This window comes from Struthio camelus, chromosome 14 (genome assembly GCF_040807025.1).
Source record: "Struthio camelus isolate bStrCam1 chromosome 14, bStrCam1.hap1, whole genome shotgun sequence".
Classification (NCBI taxonomy): Eukaryota; Metazoa; Chordata; class Aves; order Struthioniformes; family Struthionidae; genus Struthio; species Struthio camelus.
Window position 1 is genome coordinate 21,765,192 of NC_090955.1, and position 20,723 is coordinate 21,785,914.

At 37.2% G+C, this 20,723-nt stretch overlaps 2 protein-coding genes across 13 annotated transcripts in view; one reads left to right on the forward strand and one right to left on the reverse strand.

The window, feature by feature from the left end:
* Window positions 1–2,454: 2,454 nt before the first annotated feature.
* On the reverse strand, window positions 2,455–20,478 carry NOL8 (nucleolar protein 8). Of its 6 annotated transcripts, none has more exons than XM_068907460.1 (17): window positions 20,343–20,466; window positions 18,109–18,292; window positions 17,880–17,942; window positions 16,724–16,802; window positions 16,251–16,398; window positions 15,257–15,325; window positions 13,017–14,933; window positions 12,613–12,729; window positions 10,931–11,047; window positions 10,519–10,603; window positions 9,400–9,538; window positions 7,871–7,954; window positions 6,788–7,056; window positions 5,021–5,147; window positions 4,534–4,604; window positions 3,455–3,537; window positions 2,456–3,120 (listed from the first exon to the last, which is right to left on the reverse strand). In XM_068907460.1, exons 2-17 carry the CDS (start codon window positions 18,245–18,247, stop codon window positions 3,067–3,069), a joined length of 3,561 nt encoding a protein of 1,186 aa, XP_068763561.1. In that variant the 5' UTR covers window positions 18,248–18,292; window positions 20,343–20,466; the 3' UTR covers window positions 2,456–3,066. The 6 variants fall into 6 exon arrangements, with proteins under 6 accessions (XP_068763565.1, XP_068763563.1, XP_068763561.1 ...); XM_068907461.1 differs by lacking the exon at window positions 20,343–20,466 and adding an exon at window positions 20,233–20,335; XM_068907459.1 differs by lacking the exon at window positions 20,343–20,466 and adding an exon at window positions 19,991–20,335.
* The window catches only part of CENPP (centromere protein P), a 160,555-nt gene continuing 160,241 nt past the window's right edge, over window positions 20,410–20,723 (forward strand). For 3 of the 7 annotated variants that reach the window (XM_009688107.2, XM_068907471.1, XM_068907478.1), the window contains exon 1: window positions 20,410–20,543. The gene's annotated coding sequence lies outside the window, so the exon portion shown is untranslated. Of the gene's footprint in view, window positions 20,636–20,723 lie in introns of all 7 variants that reach the window. The other 4 variants (XM_009688106.2, XM_068907472.1, XM_068907474.1 and 1 more) reach the window with 3 other exon arrangements.

Here is a 20,723-nt window from a genome sequence, read left to right on the forward strand (position 1 = left end):
TGAACTAATATCTACTAAATATAATACCACTAAATATCCACACTTGCAATAGCCTGAAACATGACAGATGATTAATTGAAAAAATCGCTGTGGAAAAAATCACTAAGTTTTAAGATGTTGAAATGTGCTACCTTCCTCATTGTGACAATGTAAAAATCCTTTTTAAAAACATTAAGACATTCCTTCGGTCCGTGATTTTAATTAAATAAAGTGACATGGTGTGGCAGTCTTTGTTCTTAAGATATTCCAAGGATCTGAACAATCTGAGTAACGAGATTCCAGGAAAGCATAACACATTCTCTCTTGACAAACTGATGCAAGCCAAATGGAAATGTTCATTGGCATCGTAAAGATCAAAGAGAACTTAACTTACTGCTCCTTTACCTCCTCCAGGTATCCTGCAAGAAAAGCCACGCAGGTTGAAACTTGCAGCTGCATGAACTCTAGTGAAGTCAGAATGGCTTACAGCAGAGGCCTACTAACTTCATTCCTTTCTTGATTTGGGGGCTTTAATGTAGATATTTCTTAGTTTAATGCCTATCAAAGTCTCCAGAAAAGCTTAGTCTTCATTAAAACATATATTGCTATAAATGTCATTAGGTCTCTTCATACTGGGATGCACTATGTCTAGTAGTTAACGATTTTAAGGCTCTAGGATTGCAGGTAGGAAAGCAGAGCATTAAAATTTGCAACTCTATAGGAATCCTTGCTCAGGAAAAAGTAACTTGGAGTAGGAATAATATAGCAAGGCACTGTACTGTAAAATGTGTGACATTTATTACAACTCTGAGGACTTCCTAGCCTCAGGGAAAAAAAGGATCATGTGCCACAGAAACATAGCACGGAAGAACTTTGTTCAGAACACAGTATCACAGACCAAGATACTTAGAAAAAATGTTTACAGGGATGTGTCACTGAAAGCCGTAAGACCAGACTCTGTTTTTATGTTTAGTAAAGAATATGCAAGATAGAAGCATTGTTAACATGAATCACAGAGACTTTTTTTTAGGAGGTTGAGAACACACATAATGTAAAATTAATTCTGAAAATAGAAAGAAAACTAATAAAAAAAAAAGATTCAGACAAACTTCAGAATGCATATGGAAGAAAACAAAGAACTGGATTTCCGGAAAAAAAAAATCTAATTCTTCTTCTCCATCTACTCAGTATTTAAGCGATAATGTATTGTAAGATGAGATGACTGCTGACCAGCATTCCGACTAACAGGGAATATTCTTTTTGAACTTCTGTCCTTTAACTGAAGCCCAAATTGTTTCCAGCTTGCTTATCCCAGCTGTGTATTCCTCACTCATTGGCTTGCCCTTTACATCATGGACCAAAGAAGAAGTTCCTACACGAAGTTGCACCAGTCTTCTAGAACAACAGGGTTCCTTCCAATCCTACAGTTCTCATGCAGCACATGACTTGGTTATTCAAGTACGCTCAAGGATCTACATACAATCATGATCAGGTTTCTACTAATACTTAGCACTTTTGGATGAAAGGGTGTTTTCAACCAAGAATAAGAGACGTGGTAATGCACACGACAACTTGTACCAAATATGAAAACATTTTCTGGAATTATGCTCTGCAGCAATACACACCTGATAAAAATCAAGGAAAGAAAATGAGAAACATTGCAAAGCACATACTGCAATGATAGAATTCCTTTAATAGGTCTTTTGATCTCAAAAATCTTGCTTGAAAATTGCTTGAAAAATGCTGCTTAAAGTGATTTTCTTTGTTAGCATCAGGACTCTGGTAACTATTGTTTACTGATATTGTTTCCCAGGCTGAAAGATGTGGCTTTCAAAGAGTACCAAAAAACCAACACATTTCCAGCTGTTAACTTGACAGTAAATGTAATGGAAACATAATGTCCAGTTTATCCATTTGCTACCAAAACTTAGCCTTAAACATCAATAAAACCAATTTTTTGTTGCTAGACATGGCTTGGAAAAGTGTGCTATAAAAAAATCCCAATTATAGTAGATACAGTTCTGCTATCTTGCGGCAAGACTTAATATTAATTTCTTTGTGCATATATGTCATGGGATCTAAAGGAACCACAGAAAAACACAATGGAATGTTTAATTATTTTGCAAATAAATGCTAGCCATGGAATTTCTCACAAATCTTATTTGGAAATCACCATTCTCAGTCACTACTTTAACACATCCTGGAAATGTATTGCAAAATGTTTTATCTCATAGTACTATCATTATGCATAGTGGATTTCCTCAGTTGGAAATTTCAATATTTCCTTTTATTACAGCTCTCTAGGCAGATCATATAGAAGCTATACCATGTTGCAGCACATGAACAGCCAAGAACCAATACTTCCATAATACTCCCTATTCTCTGAGGTTGCCGTGACCCTCTGCAGCACATGTGCTATATGGATATAAGAATATGACCCTGTATGTAAAAATACCATTCAACAACAAGCATACAACACCAGCAACATTTGTTCTTAATATTTATTGATGTATATACTGTATTAAAAAAGTGGGGAATTCAGTTCTGTGAAGAAATACAAATTTAACTTATTTCATAAGCCTTTCCAATTATTTACATATTTTCATAAACTTCTGGTAAACTTTTAATGTGTGGGGAAAAAAAAAAAAACCCATTCCAAGTATTTGCAAAGAAATCTCAAACAGGACCTCTATTATGTTCAAACAAATACAAGTTAGTCTTATAGATGCAGTCACCTGCCATGCTCTCTGTCAGCCCCGTGCAGCAGTAGGGCCTGAGAATACAGCAAAACATTCCAGAGCAGAGTATCCTCCATTACGTGATCAAATCCTCAAAAAGTTTGCAAAGAAGCAAGTCACATTTAAACAATATGTTTAGACAAAAAAAAAAAACAATGTGTAACGATCGTTAAATTGACATAATCAATTAATATGTAGCTTTTTAAAAATAAAGTTTACAGTCTTTTCCAATATTGTTCCCACTAGATATTTGAAAGATCAGAATTTTGAAAGAGACATTTTTTTTTTTTTTTGCAATTTCTTGAAAGAAGAAACCAAAAATATTCCTGACAAGGAACATAAGAAAGACTCATTGTTTTGCTTTCACTTTCCTTCTTGCATCCTTATGCTTCTTCCGGCATTCCTGAAAATATTTAAATTTCAAGACAATATTATGAGAAGTTTCTAAATCATGTGTTTGTCTTTTAAATATGTTTCTTTCATATAGTAAAGCAATTGCTCCTGTGCACTACAAAGGTTCAATAACTTACCTGGCTGGACATCAAAACATGAGGTTATATTCACTACAGTATTAAAAATCTGGATAATTCTCTGGTAGTGATAAAGTTTCTAACCCTTCTAAAGCGCCTTGATTCATTTTTAATGCAAATTAAATAAATTAGCAGCCTTGTTCCCTCCTCAGGCTGAGCTTTCTTTTCCAGCTACAGTTATGAAGTAACAAAGGTTAAAATACTCACCTCAAGCAACAATCTACGTCTGTTTTCCCAGCTATCTTTTTCTTCGCTGAGGTTTACTGATCTACAGAATAATTTAGGACCCTCTGCACAAAACAAAGAACAATTTAACATGGCTTAACACTTCGGAATATGTTGTCCTTCATAAATCTCATGAGTAAAACACTGACAGCAAGAGTCAGATTATTTTTAACCTTCTGCATATGCCTGTCTTGCCCAAACAGAATGGGTTTATGGCTCAAACAGAAATAGAATGACACCTCAGCATACTAAGAAAAATTAAAAGAAGTGGCAGTTTTCCTTTATATGCTGAAATATAACTTGCAGAGAATCAGCACCTGTTTCATTAGGAACTCAGGAGCACGATCCCGCAAATCTCCCAAGAAAATTTGTACCTGCTCCGGATTCAGAGCTCTAGGTTTTAATAAACACTGTAAATCAGACATGCAGACTGGAAGATTACAGTATAAGAACCGTATTAGCTACACAGTAACTTTTGTTTATACATTGTCTGGCCAATTTCTAACTTGTCTCAGAAACAAGCATTATATAATGCTGTCTTGCAAATTATTTATTGTATAGCATATCAAAAGCAACTATATTCATTTTTTACTGTGAAAGACATCATATCCACAAAAGGCCCCCCAATTACTTAGGATCAAGAGCTATATGGACATATGAGGTCTGATGAGCATATTGCATGCTCTTAATAAGACCAGAAGCGTGGAAAAAATTAAGATCAGATATACACCTGAAAGTATCCAAACTGTCTAAATACCTTGCCAAATGATTTTGTAAGCCTAAAATACAAAACAGCAAAAACCAGTTACATATTAAGTAATGATCTGAAAATAGGAGGGCAAGATAAGAGCTCTGCATTTATTACACCGGGATTGTGCATACTTTCTGTTGGGATGTGCTACCACAATTCATACCGTAGGTAATGATGGAAATCGGTGATTTTTTTTTTTTTTTTAAATGACCTCATCTATGCTTCAGCTAGAAAATATTAATAAATTAGGCAATTTTTTAATCCTTATTACACTTCAGTAGAGAGATGGGGAAAAAAAAAAGGGTTATACCTCTTAATCTTTCATCATCTTTGGAGAAAAAGAAAAATCTAGCACTTTTTGCCTGTGGTAAAGAAAAAAACCTAGAAAAATAATAACAAAATTTTAGTGTCAATTTCTATTAACACAAAGCTGTAATGCTTTGGAGAAAAAGCATGCATTGAAGAACAACATTACTCCGTAGTAACCAAACGCAGCCTTCTATTATTATTAAAAAAAAAAAAAGTCTAATATATATTTGACTTTTGGCCCAAACTGCTACCCAGTTAAGTTCTCATGCATTCAGCTGGAAACTCAGTTTTTCACATTCAACCTCAAATCAAGTGTGGCAGCAGGATTTTTGTTCTGTGCAGCAAGGAATGATTTCCTAAAAGGGACTTGTATTTTTCAGAGACGTAGAATAACAATGTTAGCTTTCCATGACCTGACTGCTGCCATTAAAATTCCCACAGTGTCAAACTAGTACAACCTCGTAAACAATATATACGAATAGACTTGCATTTCTTTGTCTCTCTCATTTTCTGATGCCTCCTGCTCTTCATCATCCTCAGAGCTGCTGTCCTGGAAACGTGGATCTTCTTGCCATGCGACTTTTACGGGTTTTATTGCTTCAAGTTCATAGGGCTCTGCAGTATATCACCAGAAAAATCAGATTACTCCCCTCCCTGCAAATAAAAACTTCTACTTAAGAGTGAAATACTTAACTTGGAAAGGACAAATTTGAGCTGGACAGAAACCTCCCATCAAGTGTTCATCCACGATTCTCTGGGAAGGTATAAGCTTAGTTTACCTTCTCATGCATTACATACACCCTCAAAATCCACAACTAGTATCATCACAGCTTGGGGAAAAAGAGCAGTAAATCCTTTTGAAGCTCACTGTTAGGATCCAGGGTTCGGATCAAGTCACTCCAACTCAGTTTGGAGTAACAGTAGCCATTCATATTTTTAGCTTGCAGAAGATGGAATATAAGCTTTAATTGTGACTATCTGAATAATAAGTTTCTTTCTGAACTAAATTCATAATGCCTTAGCTTATTCTGTGTTTTCAGCTAAGCTATGTTATTTTCACGTATGTGCTGCTAGCCTATAGCAGGCATGGCCAGTTGACAGGTGCTCAGTTAAACACATACCTGAGCCCTTACTCCTTCCTTGGCCAAAAGGACTGAGGTTAGGGACTTAGGGTACCCCTTTCTTTTACTGGATAAGCATAGGACCTATGCAGCACTTGTCAGCCTGGTCAGTAAGAAAAGAGCCAGCTCCTTCTCTCTCTGACAACACAAAGCAGTTTCCAAGCCCAACAGTATGAAGTATGAAATACAAGTATTTTCTTAAAGACAAATACTAGAAAATTCTACTTTGGAAAAAAATCCAACATTTGCAGGGGAAAGGACCAAGTTCAAGTTATCCACAAAACACCTGTAGTTTGTGCTGCAAAACCAAACCAAAAAACACCACCGCCACCCCCTCTAAAATACTTATTGGTTAAAAACTTACCGGTGAACTCTGGACTACATCTCCACTTCAGTATTTTCCACTTCATTATAGTGATCTCTTACGTATTGCTATCCCAAAACCCATCTTGCAGCATTCAGAAGACACTGAATTATTTCTGAAGTCCGCAAAAATTAGCTCTCCATAATTTGTTAGCTTCGCACATAGTCTCCTCTCATGTCCTATGTTACTACTTATTAAGGGACTTGATTTCATATTTGGCTTTTGTTGGTTTCTTAACATTTTGTTTTTCTTTAAATCAAGACACTTTTTTTTTGTTACCTAGACCCAATAATCATGTATCATTCAACTTCAAATTTCTAAAGCCATAAACATAAGTGCGTACTAAAACGTCCTAGGATTTTGTGCTCAGCGCTAAGATATTCTTTTGCTCATAGTACTACCTTAATTAACACACATTTCATTTATAAAATCTTGGTTGTTTTCGTGAATCCTCGTCTGTCTGGTTTATTTGAGAAATTTAATGCATGTCAAGACGTTTTTCCATCGCTGTTCAAAAAACAATTAGAATTAGTTCCTTCTCAAATCGTCATCCCTTGCAGAATTCTTGGGATGCAAACACAATTAACTGTGATTTAAACTACAACAACCTTGGCAAGTACAACAAGAGATCATAATGATTTTGCTTAACTACTGAGTTTAGCCCATAAAAATTCCCTGGGTTCTGAACTTCAAATATGCTATATAACTCTACAGCGTATGACATAATAGTACATTTTCTAATGAGTAGTTTAAGTATGTTCTACTGTTACCTTCTTTTACAGCTGACTCATCCATGTCGCTGAAGAAGGAAAACGTGAAACCAGTAGACTCCTGAGCTACGTTACTGCCAACATTAGGTCCCAATGAAGCGGACTCCTCTGCATCATCTTTGTCCCAGGCTATTACTTCACTCTTTTTTGCTTCACTCTTTGAAGATCCAAACAACTCCTTTAAATCTATAGCAATGTCATAATATATTTCTTTAGACACTTCAGGTAGTTTCTCACTCTCTTCCCTCTTCCTCTTCCTTTTAGCTTTACTGAAATCAAATTGTTAAAGGTTAATGACACAGCACATATATTTTTGAAAGAAAGGCTCCCTTTATGTTATGTTAATGTATCAGATTAAAGAAGTAACCTTTATATTAATGCCTTTCTAAACTTATCTGAACACATTAATGAGTAGGTTAAGTTTGAAGTTTGTTTCCCCCCCCCCCCACCCTTTCTTTCTTAGTGATTCCAGGTTCAGGGAATAGGATATTCCAAGGTTCAAAGGACAACATGCCTGCATTTGTGCCATGCACAAATGGCTTCTGACCCATTTTTTTTCCCCCCCTCATATAACTTGCACAGCCTTTGAGGGTGAGCAGGGGAAAGACTCTCAGGTTTAACTTTATGAAAGGGTAGCAGCAATTCTACTGTATGATTAACAATGTCCTGACTGTACTTCAGTGATGAGACAACCTCTTCACTTATTTCACGTATGACGGTATATAATCTCAATATTAAGAAGTCTGAGACATGTTTCTTTTCTTGCAAAGTGCTAATGGTTTTTTTCTCAGATATGCAACTCTCAAAGTGCAGGACTTGAAGCAAAGGGATAGCTTGAAGGTGAGAAAGGAGGACAGAAAACAGCATGCATAGAGAAGAGTGACTAGAAAGAAAAGACAACATCACTTGATGGCTTGAGCAGTCAAAAGTCTTACTTGATCTCTATTTTAGCAATAACAGGGATAACTGAGGAAAAAAACAGAGCAGTCTGTATATAGTTTTAAACTCAGTCTTGCTGTTTTTGAAAGTCAGCTTTCCAGGGAAAGAAACATCACAGTTATAATTACTAAGATGCAATACTACCTCTCTTTTTCTGTAGCATTTGGTTTTCTTTCAAAAACTGCATGGTCCTGTCTTGTAGGATCATAGCGAAGGGCATTAATATCTCTAGGGAAATAGAAAGGAAATTAAAAAGCATGAGACCTTCTAAATGTCCACATCAAAGTTACCCTGAACACTCACAGTCAGATTCAAATTCACATTTACTTCTTTACCAAAAAGCCTCAAATAAACCCAAAAACCTAATGGGCATTTTAAAAGGATCTTTCAGTCAGTCTTGATCAAGAACAGTTATAAACAGAATTCCTTTAGTCAAAATGTCATATGCAATATAAAACATATACCTCAAGTTACATACGTTATGCAATAAAAATAAGTTTACACGTGCACCTGTTTATCACAGAATGGTTGAGGTGGGAAGAGACCCTTAGCAATCACCTAGTCCAACTCCCACACTCATCTTTCAAAACTTAAAACATTACTGAGACTGTCAGCTACAGTAGTCTAAAGTTTAGATTGACCCTAATACTAGTGTGGCAAGGCCCATACTGCCTTATGGCAATGCAAAAAGAGAACCATTTGGTTTCTGTCCTGCCCCCAGTTAACACTTACTGCATAAGTTAATTATAACTGCATTATACTGTATCCTTAATTGGATATTACAGAACACTGTATCGCACAAAAAATTCCTAAGATTACCTCTGGGGTACGACAGATTATTTCCCCCTCTGCTTAGTCTTTAGCAAAAACATGAAGATTTGTACAAGCCATAATATAGGTCTACTCTTCAGTAGTCAACTGATATAAATCCAATATTTAACATTACTAACTTCCACCAATGTAGTCCACAGACCAAGTTTTTTTAAAGCATGTAGTTAAGCGTCAGAATACTTTTAATAGTGCATTTCCAAACCTCTCTCATCGTCATCTAATAAAGGCTGGGGATAGTAACATGTAACAAATTCCTAATATAACGAGGAAATTTCCCAAAACTAGACATACTGATAAATACAAAAAAATATCCATGGAAAAAGTAGTTTGATACTAATAAAGAATAGAAATTACACTGCAGTTTCTGGTAAGTAACCCTTGAAAGATAGGATACCCAACTCATTTTCATCTGCAAGCCAAAGAAAACTTTGTTAACGTCTCTGGAAGTCAGAGTCTAGCATACTGACCTACCACTCAACTTACATGCTCTTTGCTCAGTTATTTAAGTTTGTCTATATAAGATATATTTCTTCTTTGCAGAGACAAGGACTTTTTAAAACGCCAATTCTCATACTCAACAATCCAATCATACAAAAATCTGCTGGAAGAAGATCAAGTGGCCATACAATCACCTTTTCCCTAAATAACGATAATTACCAATAGCATAACCTACTGGGACACTGAAGCTGGTAAACTAAATTAAAGGCTGACTTCAGGTGCACATGATAATGACTGAAAAAACATTTCATTCCACAGATTAAGCAGAAGTTTCAGTTGCGTAACATTGACAAAAATTAAGTCTTCCTAAATTTCCTTCTTTTCTGACAACGCATGACTCATACTTGAATTTCTTAGCATTTGTGGCCGTTTTAGTTGGCTTAGAGTGTTCTAGGTTGATATTCAAGAGGTTCCCCAGTATTTGCAGATTTTTTTTCTTCTCTGCAGCAAGCTCTTCTTCCTCTGTCTCCAGTATCTCTGTCTCTGCAAAGGAAAAGATAGTAATTACTAATTTTTTCCACTATGGCCTGATTAAGCACGTAATATTCGATACATAACATCATCACAATAGTAAGAGAGGTCACGCAGCTTGATGGGTTTCCTCTAAAGCTACTTAGAGGCTTTCTTCCTTGCAGTTCAGCTAGTCTGATTAGAAGTGTCAGGAACACCTACTTCATGTGAAAAATCAGACCAGTAATTTAACTTGTTCCCTCTTCGTATCACATAACTTTGCAATCGCTCTGCCACTGAGAATGCTGTATGGAAGCATTCCTGCTCTGGCGGTTCATTCTGGCTCTGTGGTTGTGTATATTACTTAGTGGTATATATATTCTCAAACACTCTTGAGATCACATTAAGCAGCAAAGGGAGTACTAGAACTAGGAGAAAGTTGAGTTTCAGAAATAAATTCTGAGCCTTGAAAATTAGGTTAACAATTTCATTTTTGGTAGCAAAACAAACTGACAAATAAACAACAAAAATAACCTTTGAAAACTTTTTTGCCTTTTCCAGCTTGTCTGCCTTTTGTCATTTTAAGGTATCATTCTTCCTATAGCTGCTAAAACATGAGTGGACTCCAAGATAACTATAAAACAAACAGTTGAAGTGAAGACAAAAAGTCAAGAACTTTAAGTCAACATTTATCCTGTGAAAAACATGGATAAACGCATTCTAGTATCATAAAAATATCTTCCTATATTTAAATAAATTATTTAAAATATTGATTCATCAACCAAGTAATGTCTCATTCAACTATTACTTTTGCAGCATACCCATTTAAGAAAATGCAGCTACCACTATGTAATACGCACAACCACAATAGGGTTGGGTTATTTTCTTTGAGCTATTTTCCTTGAACCACCAGAGAAGCAAAGCAGTTCATGAGCTATTTCAAACATCCAAAACTAAGGCTCTATTATATATCACTATTACTATGATTAACCAGGAAATAAGAACAGGCTTACCTTCTGCTTCACTGTCACTTTCAAGGAATCGAGCATCCAAGCGAAATCTTTTATCTGTACCAAATCGTGATTGCAAATGCAAGAGCTAAAGACATTAAATAAAATACTATTAAGTTGCTGGAGAATCACTGCCATCATTGCAATGCGCTAACAATTTTCAGCTCTCGCTGCTTTTACCAGAAGTTTCTCTGTATTCCAAGACGACATCAGAGAACCCCTTCATCCCCACCACCACACAGTATTTCTTTCCTGACTACCGTTTCCTCTATTTAAATGAGGACTTCTGTCTTAAGTTTGTCGAAATTTTCATACCCAACAAGTATGCAAACCTACACGATGTTACGTACTTCTGAAGTGGCCTTAGGGAGACTCAAGAGAAAAACTGTAAATCACATTAAATAGGTTCACTCACTCTTTCACCCGCTTTGCCTTCAAACTGGGGTTTAATTTTGAATCTCTCATCATCTGTATCATCTTGTTCATCCTCACTGCTTTCAAACAGTCTTCCAGAAGTTTTAGGAGCAGATTCCTTATTCATTAAGCAAAAAGAAGATATGGAAAAGTAGCCATTTTCATAAATTTGAGAAAACAATCCAGCATCAGCTTTGCTCATCTGCTTTCCGATTTATGTGAAAAAGCACATTTCTACAACAGTAAGCTCACTTCTATTAATCTGTGTGTTTCAAATCTTAATTTGCATGCCTACCTTGTACAATTCTGTTTTACAATTATCACTACTAAGTTTTGGCACAGGCAAAACATCCCTGTACAGAGTAATTCAGGCTTTATAACACATGAGAGTTAGGTATAAAAATCCAGCTTTCGGGATATGTCAAAGGAGATCAATTTTAAAATATCAATGTCTAACTATCCCCTTTCTGAATGGGATTCATTTATGATATAAACTCTATGACACCATTTAAGGCAGCTGATAAATATCAACTATTGCAAGACAAAAGATAAACATTCAATGGCTTCAAAACAATTTTCTACAGAATTAGAGCTTCTTTTAAAGAAAAATACAGGGCAGAGACTCCAAACACAGGTAATATAAATACATAATAAAAGAAAACTCTAAATGTGAAAAGGAGTGAGAAAAGAAAGAAAATTTTTTATGCAAAATATCAGAATGACCCTAATCTTAATAAATGTATGGGGAAAAAGACAAAAGCAAAACCAATCATGTAAAGCTGTAGCATATTTTAAATGGAAAATAAAAGATGCGATGACACAACAAACTTGATTTCAGCAAAGAAGTACTTAATTGTGCTTCAGGTATGGTGGTAAAATCCTGAGGAGCCTGGTAAATTAGATCTTGATTAGGTAAGGTTTAGAGAGGAAGTCCCACATGACTTCTTTGGAGCCTATCATCATGTTAAAAACCTGACACTGCTTTAATGTACATTCTTTGTTTAGTAGCAGATAACAAAGTTTATCTAAAGGAAATCTTAATTTAACACATTTTTTTCATATCATAAGCACAACGCACAGATAAGCGGGAAACGATGTAATACATGATGCAGCAAAAGAACATTCTGGTGGACATACAGGCAAAAAACTCTTAGTACCAAATTATCAAACCAGTAACAAACCCAATTATTATTAGGATTGCACAGCTAGCCTGACAGTTTAGCAGCAGGTTAGTTTGTGCATCACCATGTGTTGCTGATTTTCTGTTACCCACTGTTGATTAGAGCACAGAGTAGTAGTAGCATGACAGTCCGGATTATCTTAAGCTGATGGGTCTTTCTATGCTATTCAAGTCAAATCTCTTCCCCTTCCTTTAGCCAGAAGTAGTGGAATTCAAAATTAATTATGTGCAAGTCCTGTAATGCAAATATTCTTTTTCCTTCATAAAATTAAAATATCATGTGTATAGATCTCAATTTCCTACAAATTCTAAATTCTTCAGCTTTCTTAGACACACAGTCATGCTAACACATTAGCTTAAAAAAAAAAGTCACACATTTATCACTTACTTTTTTCTGTCACATTGCTACAAAAAACTTTTTTTTTTTTTTTAGAACAAAAGGCACAGTCATAATAATGTGGAACTGCTTCCAAGAATACTGGACTTTTTCTTATAGAACTTACTTTTTCAAGCATATTTCCCAAACTTGCATCTTTCTCAGACATCTCACCCACTTCAGCTTCACTTTCCACATCTGAATTGAATATGATGTGCTTATGCACGCTTGCTGGCTGGCTATCCTAAGTAAGAATAAAACTGTGAAATTAAAACTCTGATATAAAAATATCAAATACTTGCTATAGTCACAAAGATATAACTAAAAGACACTTTAATGGCACTGAAGGAGCCTGTTGCCCCTGTTGCAACTCTAGAGACATCCCTGGAATTAAGTATGCTTCAGTTTGCACGTAGTCTGAATTGGTAAGTGCCAATGTGATTAGAAATTCCGAAATATTATTCTTCAGTCTTAAATACATATGACTAAATTTTCTGTATTGTCTACTGTTCAGAAAAAAAATGTAATTACCAGATTTGAGAGAGCTCCTTGAATGAGTTTCTTCTGTAACTCTCTCTCTTTTTGCCTCTCTTCTAAAGCTGCCAGCCTCCTCTGGTTATCCTGCAACTGTTTCTTTTTTGTATCAGGCTCCTTTGAAGCAGTAGCATGAAAACAAAGCTCCTTAGATTCCACAATACTTGTCTTCCCATTCTTGTTGCTTACATCTCTCTTCAGTTGCTTTGAAAGCAATTTTGGACTTCTCAACCGTCCTTTAATGGCTTCCTGTGACATGGGAGCACTACTGTCCATGTTACGGCTCTCATCCTCACTTTCATCAGCACTAGGAACAGCATCTCCGCCCGCTGACTTCTGGTCTTCTTGCTGAGAATTCATGTATTTGCTCTTTCCTTGCAAGTGTGGCCTGCAAATAGGCTGATCGCTCTCATCTGCTAAGATGGCAGCATCTGACAATTCCTTGAGCTGGCCACAACCCATATTTTGCTTCTTTTCAGTGCTGACTTCAGGGGAATGCAATGGAGTGTTCTTAGATGCAGATGACACTTCCCCAGAGCAAGAAGAACAAGCTTCAAAATCTAAATTTCCTACAGATCTCTTCTTTAAACCAGTGCTCTCCTTAGTTAGCTCTTTTTCACAAAGGGATCCCATTCCTTTGAAGGGCTGATACCTCAAACCTGAATTATTTTGTCCTGTGGAGCTTTCTCCATCAGCATTCTCCTCCCCCTCTAAAAGGGCAGCAACTATATCATCAGGATAGATACATTTTTTTTTAAGTGCAGGGGGAATTTTAGAACGTGTTTTGTTGTATGTGACACCGCCCTTAGTATTTTCTTTAACACTGCACTGACTAGAACTCTGCGTACTACCTGCATCTTCTACTGAAGTCTCAGTGTTTTCAGCAGCTAAAGCTTTTAAGTCATCTAATGTAAGGTCTAGACGGTAGCAGTTTTGCATCATGGATTCATAAACAGAACTGGTATCAGATTCCCCTTCCTCAGACTCTGAATAAGAGCTTTCACCATCACGTGTCTTATCTGTACTGTTAACTGTTGTACTCCGCAAGGCAGCTATTTTAGGTTTTCTGTTTTTCCCTTCTCTTTCATTGTTTTCTTCTCTTAAATTGTGCATTTTCAGTGAGGAGTCATTTACCAAATCACAATTTTTATTAGTTAATATTGCTTTATCAACTTTTTTTCCCACTTTTTCCTGTTTTGAGTCTTCTAAAATTGTAGTTTTCCTGCTACTGAGATCAGGAGTTTTACTCACAGCAATAATTTCATCTGTATCTGCTGAATCATAACCATTGTCACGTTTCACGGACTCTTTCTCCCCACTACTACTTCCTTTAATGACTTTCTTCATGGTATCCGGATTGTCTAAAGACCAGTGAGTATTGTATTTTAGCTCAAAGTCATCCCCAACAATTTCCAAGTGGTCACTTTCAGTCTCAACATTTGTTTCAGCTTTCTGTATTCTTATCTCTTTCTTTACCATTGCTCTGATTTCCTCTTCAGAATCAGAGTTACTGTCAGAAACACTCATTATATTCTGAGATGTAACTCTAGGAACATTGTTCTTACGTGATAGTAAATCTCCCCCTGATGTTTTACTGATTGATGGAAGTAATTTAGACATCTCACTGGATCTGGATTTTGATCTTTGAATTAGCTGTGATGAGCTTATATTTTTTGACTGTGACTGGCACCCAGAGGGGAGAACTACTGTTCCATTCAGATCCTTACGGCCCAGTTTTCTCAGTTTTTTAGGGGGCTTCTTTGTTAAAGGGAACTCCCCTTGTCGCTTCTTGCTTAGGCTGTCTTCTCTCCCTTCCAAATGCCAAGTGAGCTTGGATACAGGAACTACATATGTCAAGTCTTGCTCCAGCTTTCTAAGGTTATGGCAGTATTTTGATGGGTCGTATTTCACAACGTTGTTCTCAGTTAAGGAAAAAAAACACCACGATTCTTTCGGCAAGTAGTTTTCCAATCTTTACAGATAGGCTGAATTTTAAGCGAAAGGACAACGAAGGGTCTTCCTTAACATTATGACCACAAACCTTTCAACTAGTGACATTCAACCTGAAAAATTATTCAAATCACATGAATTTATTGCAAGATTTACTTAAGGGACTCAGTAAATTAAACATGACATAATAGTTAATAATATGAAAACTGTTAAGCAAGTATATTTCTCCCCATACGAAGAATAAAGAAGGGAATGACATCTATGCCCTTTGAATAAGAAAAGGATATTTTATTTTTTTGTTGACTCTTAAGATGAAGGACAGGTAACACTCTGCCAAATTTACCAACAACCCAATTCTAAAAGAAAATAAAAACAATTAGTTAAAAAAAAAAAAAAGGGAGGGGAATATAGGGAAAAATAAATCACAATAAGCAAAAAAGCCAGCCTGGAATAAAATGAAGCATACATTCTTTGATAACAGGAACAGTGATAAAGAACTGGCTGTGACTAATTCATTTTTTGTTTAAGTGTTATATTTTTGTACTGTATGACTTAGCCAGCTTCCTTCTCAAAAAATCTAAATCTCATTCTACAACCTGCAAATAATGAAAATAAAGAACAATTTCTTTTGTTCTACAATTTTAAATATAAAGCTTCTGATTTATAAATTAATAGTAGTAACCATACACATGGTATTGCTATTCTTTTGCCCTTCCCCCTTCCCCATCAACAAATCCCAAATCATCTATCACCCTCTGAAAGTATTTTGTGCTCAGGAAATGATTTTGTAAATTTTGTAGTAAATATCTTTTTCCTTGTCTACACTTACACATTGAATGGCAGTTTTACTCAAAGTCTTACTTCTGCAAGTGCATGCTGACTGAGCAGATGAACACATTACAGCACAGAGCATAGTCCCTGACAACCCAGCAGTCAAAAATGCACATGCTTTATAAAAGTAAGACATATATTCTCCTCCCATGCTTTTGAGTGTCATGAAGACAGTCCCCATGTAAAAAGATAACAAAATACTTATTAATTTAACACAGAGGAGCGTACAATCAAAATTATTTCCATTAATACAAAGAATGACAAAAAAGGGAGCCTTCTACATGTCTACACATAAGGTATTCCTTTAGACTACTTTTCACAAGTCAGACTACCACGTTGTAGGCAAATTTCTTTCCATCAAGTGTAAAGACGTGACATAAATTCAGATGCAACAAGCTTGTGCCCAATTCTGGTTTCGTTTCAATTATCTGTACAGCTACCTCACCATACCTTATGACCCGGCACCTCTGTACCTGGTACTGCTTTCATGTGAAAATCTACAACTCCAGCCTTTTTCAGTGATTCTAATAGATTTCTTCTGTCATCTCTCTGTGGCTTTTCTCTCTGCAGCTTTGCTTCCTCTCTCTCCATGGCAAGTCTGTACCAAAAAGCACATCATATGTAAACAGTTTCAACTGTGTGCTAGACCAGGCCCGACAGTGACCCTCTCCCACAGAACGGTAACTCTTCACTTTTAACTTAAGGGTAGCAGATCAATTATAATCACAATTACGCTAATTCCTTAACAAAATAACGATGGACAACCTGATGCAGTATCTAATATGCATCAGTGGACCACTAGTATCATTAAAAGCTAGAAAAAAAATAAGAGTATAGCGTATGAAGAAAGCACGGCCACAATGTTATAAACAGAAAAAAGAGCAACTATTAGCAACAATATACATTCGTATATTGGTTTTTACCTGTGTAAAAAGCTTTCTTTGGCCAACTCAATTTGTAGCGTCCCCCCCTTCCATTTTGTTTTATTTAAAACAGACATGCCTGTAAAGCAAGGACACTGAAAATGAGCATTTTCTACATTAAAAAAAATACTCCTGTTGGACTGAACTACACCTCCTTTTATGACAGCCTGAAACTCCTTTAGTATGAATCTCACACCTGATTACTCACTTGATTAAAGTGTATAAAAGGCCAAATATCTTAACCTTAAACAAGAAGCTCAACATCCAAAATAAAAAAACCGGACTTCAAAAGCATTATTCAAGTCTGTATGGTTTAGTTCAAATAGCGACCTGAAAATTCAGATACATGTACACTAATGTTTCTACAGTACTATCAGATAGGCTCTTCCCTACCTAACGTCTTGTGTGCTTTAAAAATAGAGTATTTAAGGAGAGCTGAGAACCAGAAGGAAATTTGTTGTACTAGGAACTCGAAGAAGTTAAATATCAAGGTTTGGGTTAGCTTTTAGTTCCTCTCAAACGGCTTTCTTATTCCTAATGGCCTTCCTATTTCTAGATACAAGGATATACTACCAGTCCCTGTCTTTGGGTATAGGTATCTTCGCCTGACTTTTTGGCTGCTGCAGATTACACACATAGTTTTGTAACCCTGCAAGTAGTTTCGCAATCCAACTATTTTTGAATTTGTAAAATTTCTTTAACAGAAGTATGCTTTATGTAAACTTTCCTCCTGGGTTTCCTTTCATATCAAGTCACGTCTAATGTTTTTTAAATTTTTAACGTTTTTAAATGTTTTAAAGTATGGTTAAAGTACTAGTTAAAGTATTTGAAGCACAATTGCCACCCCTTCTCATAAAAAGGCAAGCCAGCTCCCTCCACCTCCTCCAATAAACTGTTTGACAAACCACCTGCTTCAGTTACAAAGTAGCTTTTTAATTACTTAAATCTACTTACTGGAAATGTTTGTAAGGCAACTTCCATAAAAAATGCAGCTAAAGCAAATGAAATGAATATGACTGCAGAATGAAACTGCTAACTTCTACCTTGACCACATCCTGTGGTCAGGATCCTGACCTGACAACATAGGATACATTATCAGTGATGTAATTTGGCTCAGGAACGTAAGTTGCTAAAGAAATTACAAAAACGTACTTACATTTTTTAAGATCTGTTTCAGAAATGCTGACACTGATGTAAGCAAAAGTTTTCGTAGGGTTCCCTGCTCAAGACAAACATTCAATTAATTTCTGTATAACTTCAGTGCATTCTTTAAAACTGAAACTTAAGTTAATTCCTGAAAATAAAGTGCTGCTAAAGCAAAAATTCCATTTCACACAACAGATCACAAAACAATTCACTTTTAAGAGACGATGCAAAACTGTTACCCTGTTCATCCTTCCTGGTGATAATCTCTGCATTTAAAACACGTCCAAATTTGCTGAATCTTTCTTGCAGTTCAGCCTTAGAAACTGTATGGCCAAGCCCTCCAACATATAAACGTTTTGAAACTTGTTTCTTCTCCATATCAAAAAGTCAAGCTGTCACATCTGTAATGTGTACTCTGTTTTTCTGTTAAAGAGATAATAATAGTTCACTATTACTTACATTGCAGTGGTTAATATGATCATAGTTATCACATTATGGGACAAATCATCCCATAAAAATATCCTCCATAAAGAATCTACTAAGAAGGGTGCTCCTTTGCTTTGCACTAGATGACACGCTCTGCTCCAGTAGTAGTATTAGTAAATATAGCATTGCTATGAGTAACCAGGGATTAACGTATACTTAGCTTAAAATACATGGCTGGGTGTGTGGCAGAACATGTAAATGGCTCATGATTCCCTTCACTTAACTCCAGTATCTTAATGGCCAGAAGGTTACAGGAATGCTATTTCTACCCAATAGCATTAAGCTCTGGTTACAGGAATGCTATTTCTACCCAATAGTATTAAGCTCTGGTATTAATTCTACTTTAGGTGTAATGAACATGTTACCTCAGTAAACTAAAGACTAATTACCGGGTACGTACAAAACTTCAATTAAATTCCATGCATGGAAATTTTTTTTCCCCTCTTCCAGCAGACTCCACTTATCCAAACCAACTACGCTTCCTTAAGCATTGGTCAGACGAAGTCAGTCTGCCACCTGCAACTTCTGTCTTCTTAGCTCTCACCCTGCTGGGCAGAGTCACACTGCTCAGAGCTTTGAGAAGGCCAACTTATGCACTGTGTGACAGAGGTACTTTTCACCACCTGGATTGCTGGACTTTGAGCATTAAGCAACTGAAAGCCTGCGAGTTCTTAAGGGTTTTACCCTTTGCAACTTTTTAGCTAACGATACTACCACCATTGAAAACCCACTAATACTTAGAAATATAATATTTGTGAGGACTACTATCGGTGATACTCATGCCCTCCCACATATTAGGGAGCCTGTTTACAAAGGCACCAGAAGCATTCAACTAAGTGAAACTGTTTTTAAGTACTCCTACCATGGCAGGGAAGAAGGCCATGAAGCTGTTAAGAAAATAGGAACCAGAAGCTGTGCAACTGAGTGGCCTGTCAGCCACAGCAGGGAAGTAGTCTCTCGGGCTACAGTAAGCACTTAACTATATCACTGCTTTAGGGAATGCTGACAAACCTTTCCACAGGTCTGTGTGACAGTCTGATATAGCAGAACATTCCTTTCTACCTCAATATCTTGTTTTCAGGATGAGTGAGAACAGGAGCGAGACAGAGAATGTCAAAGCTCACGTCGCTTACTCTTCAGTGTTGAGCCCTCATCAAGCTCTCATTCTTCAGATGCAGAAAAAGAATCACAGCAACCAAACTAAGCCTCAAAATAAAGTGATCTTATTGATCTTTGTATATCATGTAGAAGCATAGTTTGTTTATATATACTGTCTTAAAACAGCTAGCAATTTTATAAATTACGCAAGGCAACGCAACCTCACGTTGGACAGGACTGAGTAAGAAAATCAGTAAACTCAGAAGGTAGTCCGATTTCATTCCCTTGTCACAACAGACCCCATTTCCTCTTAAAACCAGTTTGCTTTAAAGCAACCATTAGTGAAGAATTTTAAGTAAAACACAAATTAAGAGGGAAAGTCTGAATTTACACTTCAAAATTTTCTGTCACCATTAAAGGAATAACAGTGCTTGAAAGCACTGATACTTAAAAAAGCCTTCCAACCAGGAGGACTTTTTGAGAGGAAAATAATCTACTAAGGCAAATCAGTATTATCTAAAAAGCCAAAACGCTTACTCTCTCAGGCAAACAGTCAGTCCCTAGCTTGGAAAAGACCAGAATGAAAAAAGGCCCAGGCGCCACGACATCCGTGACAGGCTCTTCGTACCCTCGAGGGGGCCGGCGGCTCTAGCAGCTCCCCTCGGCACACGCGCCGCAGGGGACCAACCGCCCGCCAACGGCCGCCGCCCGGCGGCAGCAACAGACACAGAGCCACCCACGCGCCGGCCGGCAGGCGGCGAGCAAAGGAGGCCCCTCACCGGCCCTCAGAGCGCCGCCGCCGCCGCCCTCCCCCCGGAGCCATAGCGACCCGCCAGCCCGAGCAGACGACCGAGCTTCTCCCTCACCGCCTCCCATGTGCGCTCCTCACCGCGCAGCCCAGTTCGTCTTCCCCCGGCATCCCTTCCTAGCGCGCTCTCGGAGCAAAGGGTTCCGCCCTCTAACTCAGCGGGGCTCAGACTCGCTCCTCGTCGCTCTCTAGTTCCTGTTTGCAGCCGGTCAAGTGTATGAGGAGCACACGGGTTGGTCCTGTGATTCCGGAAGGTTTGAGCTTAACCAACAAGGAAGAAAGGTAGGGGGAGTTCTCGACAGACATAATTGAAAAGATACGACAAAATATCCAACAAAGTAAGGATCTTAGCGCAACAGCCGGACCTCCGTGAGGTACTCCTCTTCAAGCAGCTCTTCCGCTTCTCGAGAGCGGAAGGCCCGGGCGGCGCCCGCGGGCAGCAGGACGTCGTCTCCCCCGCGG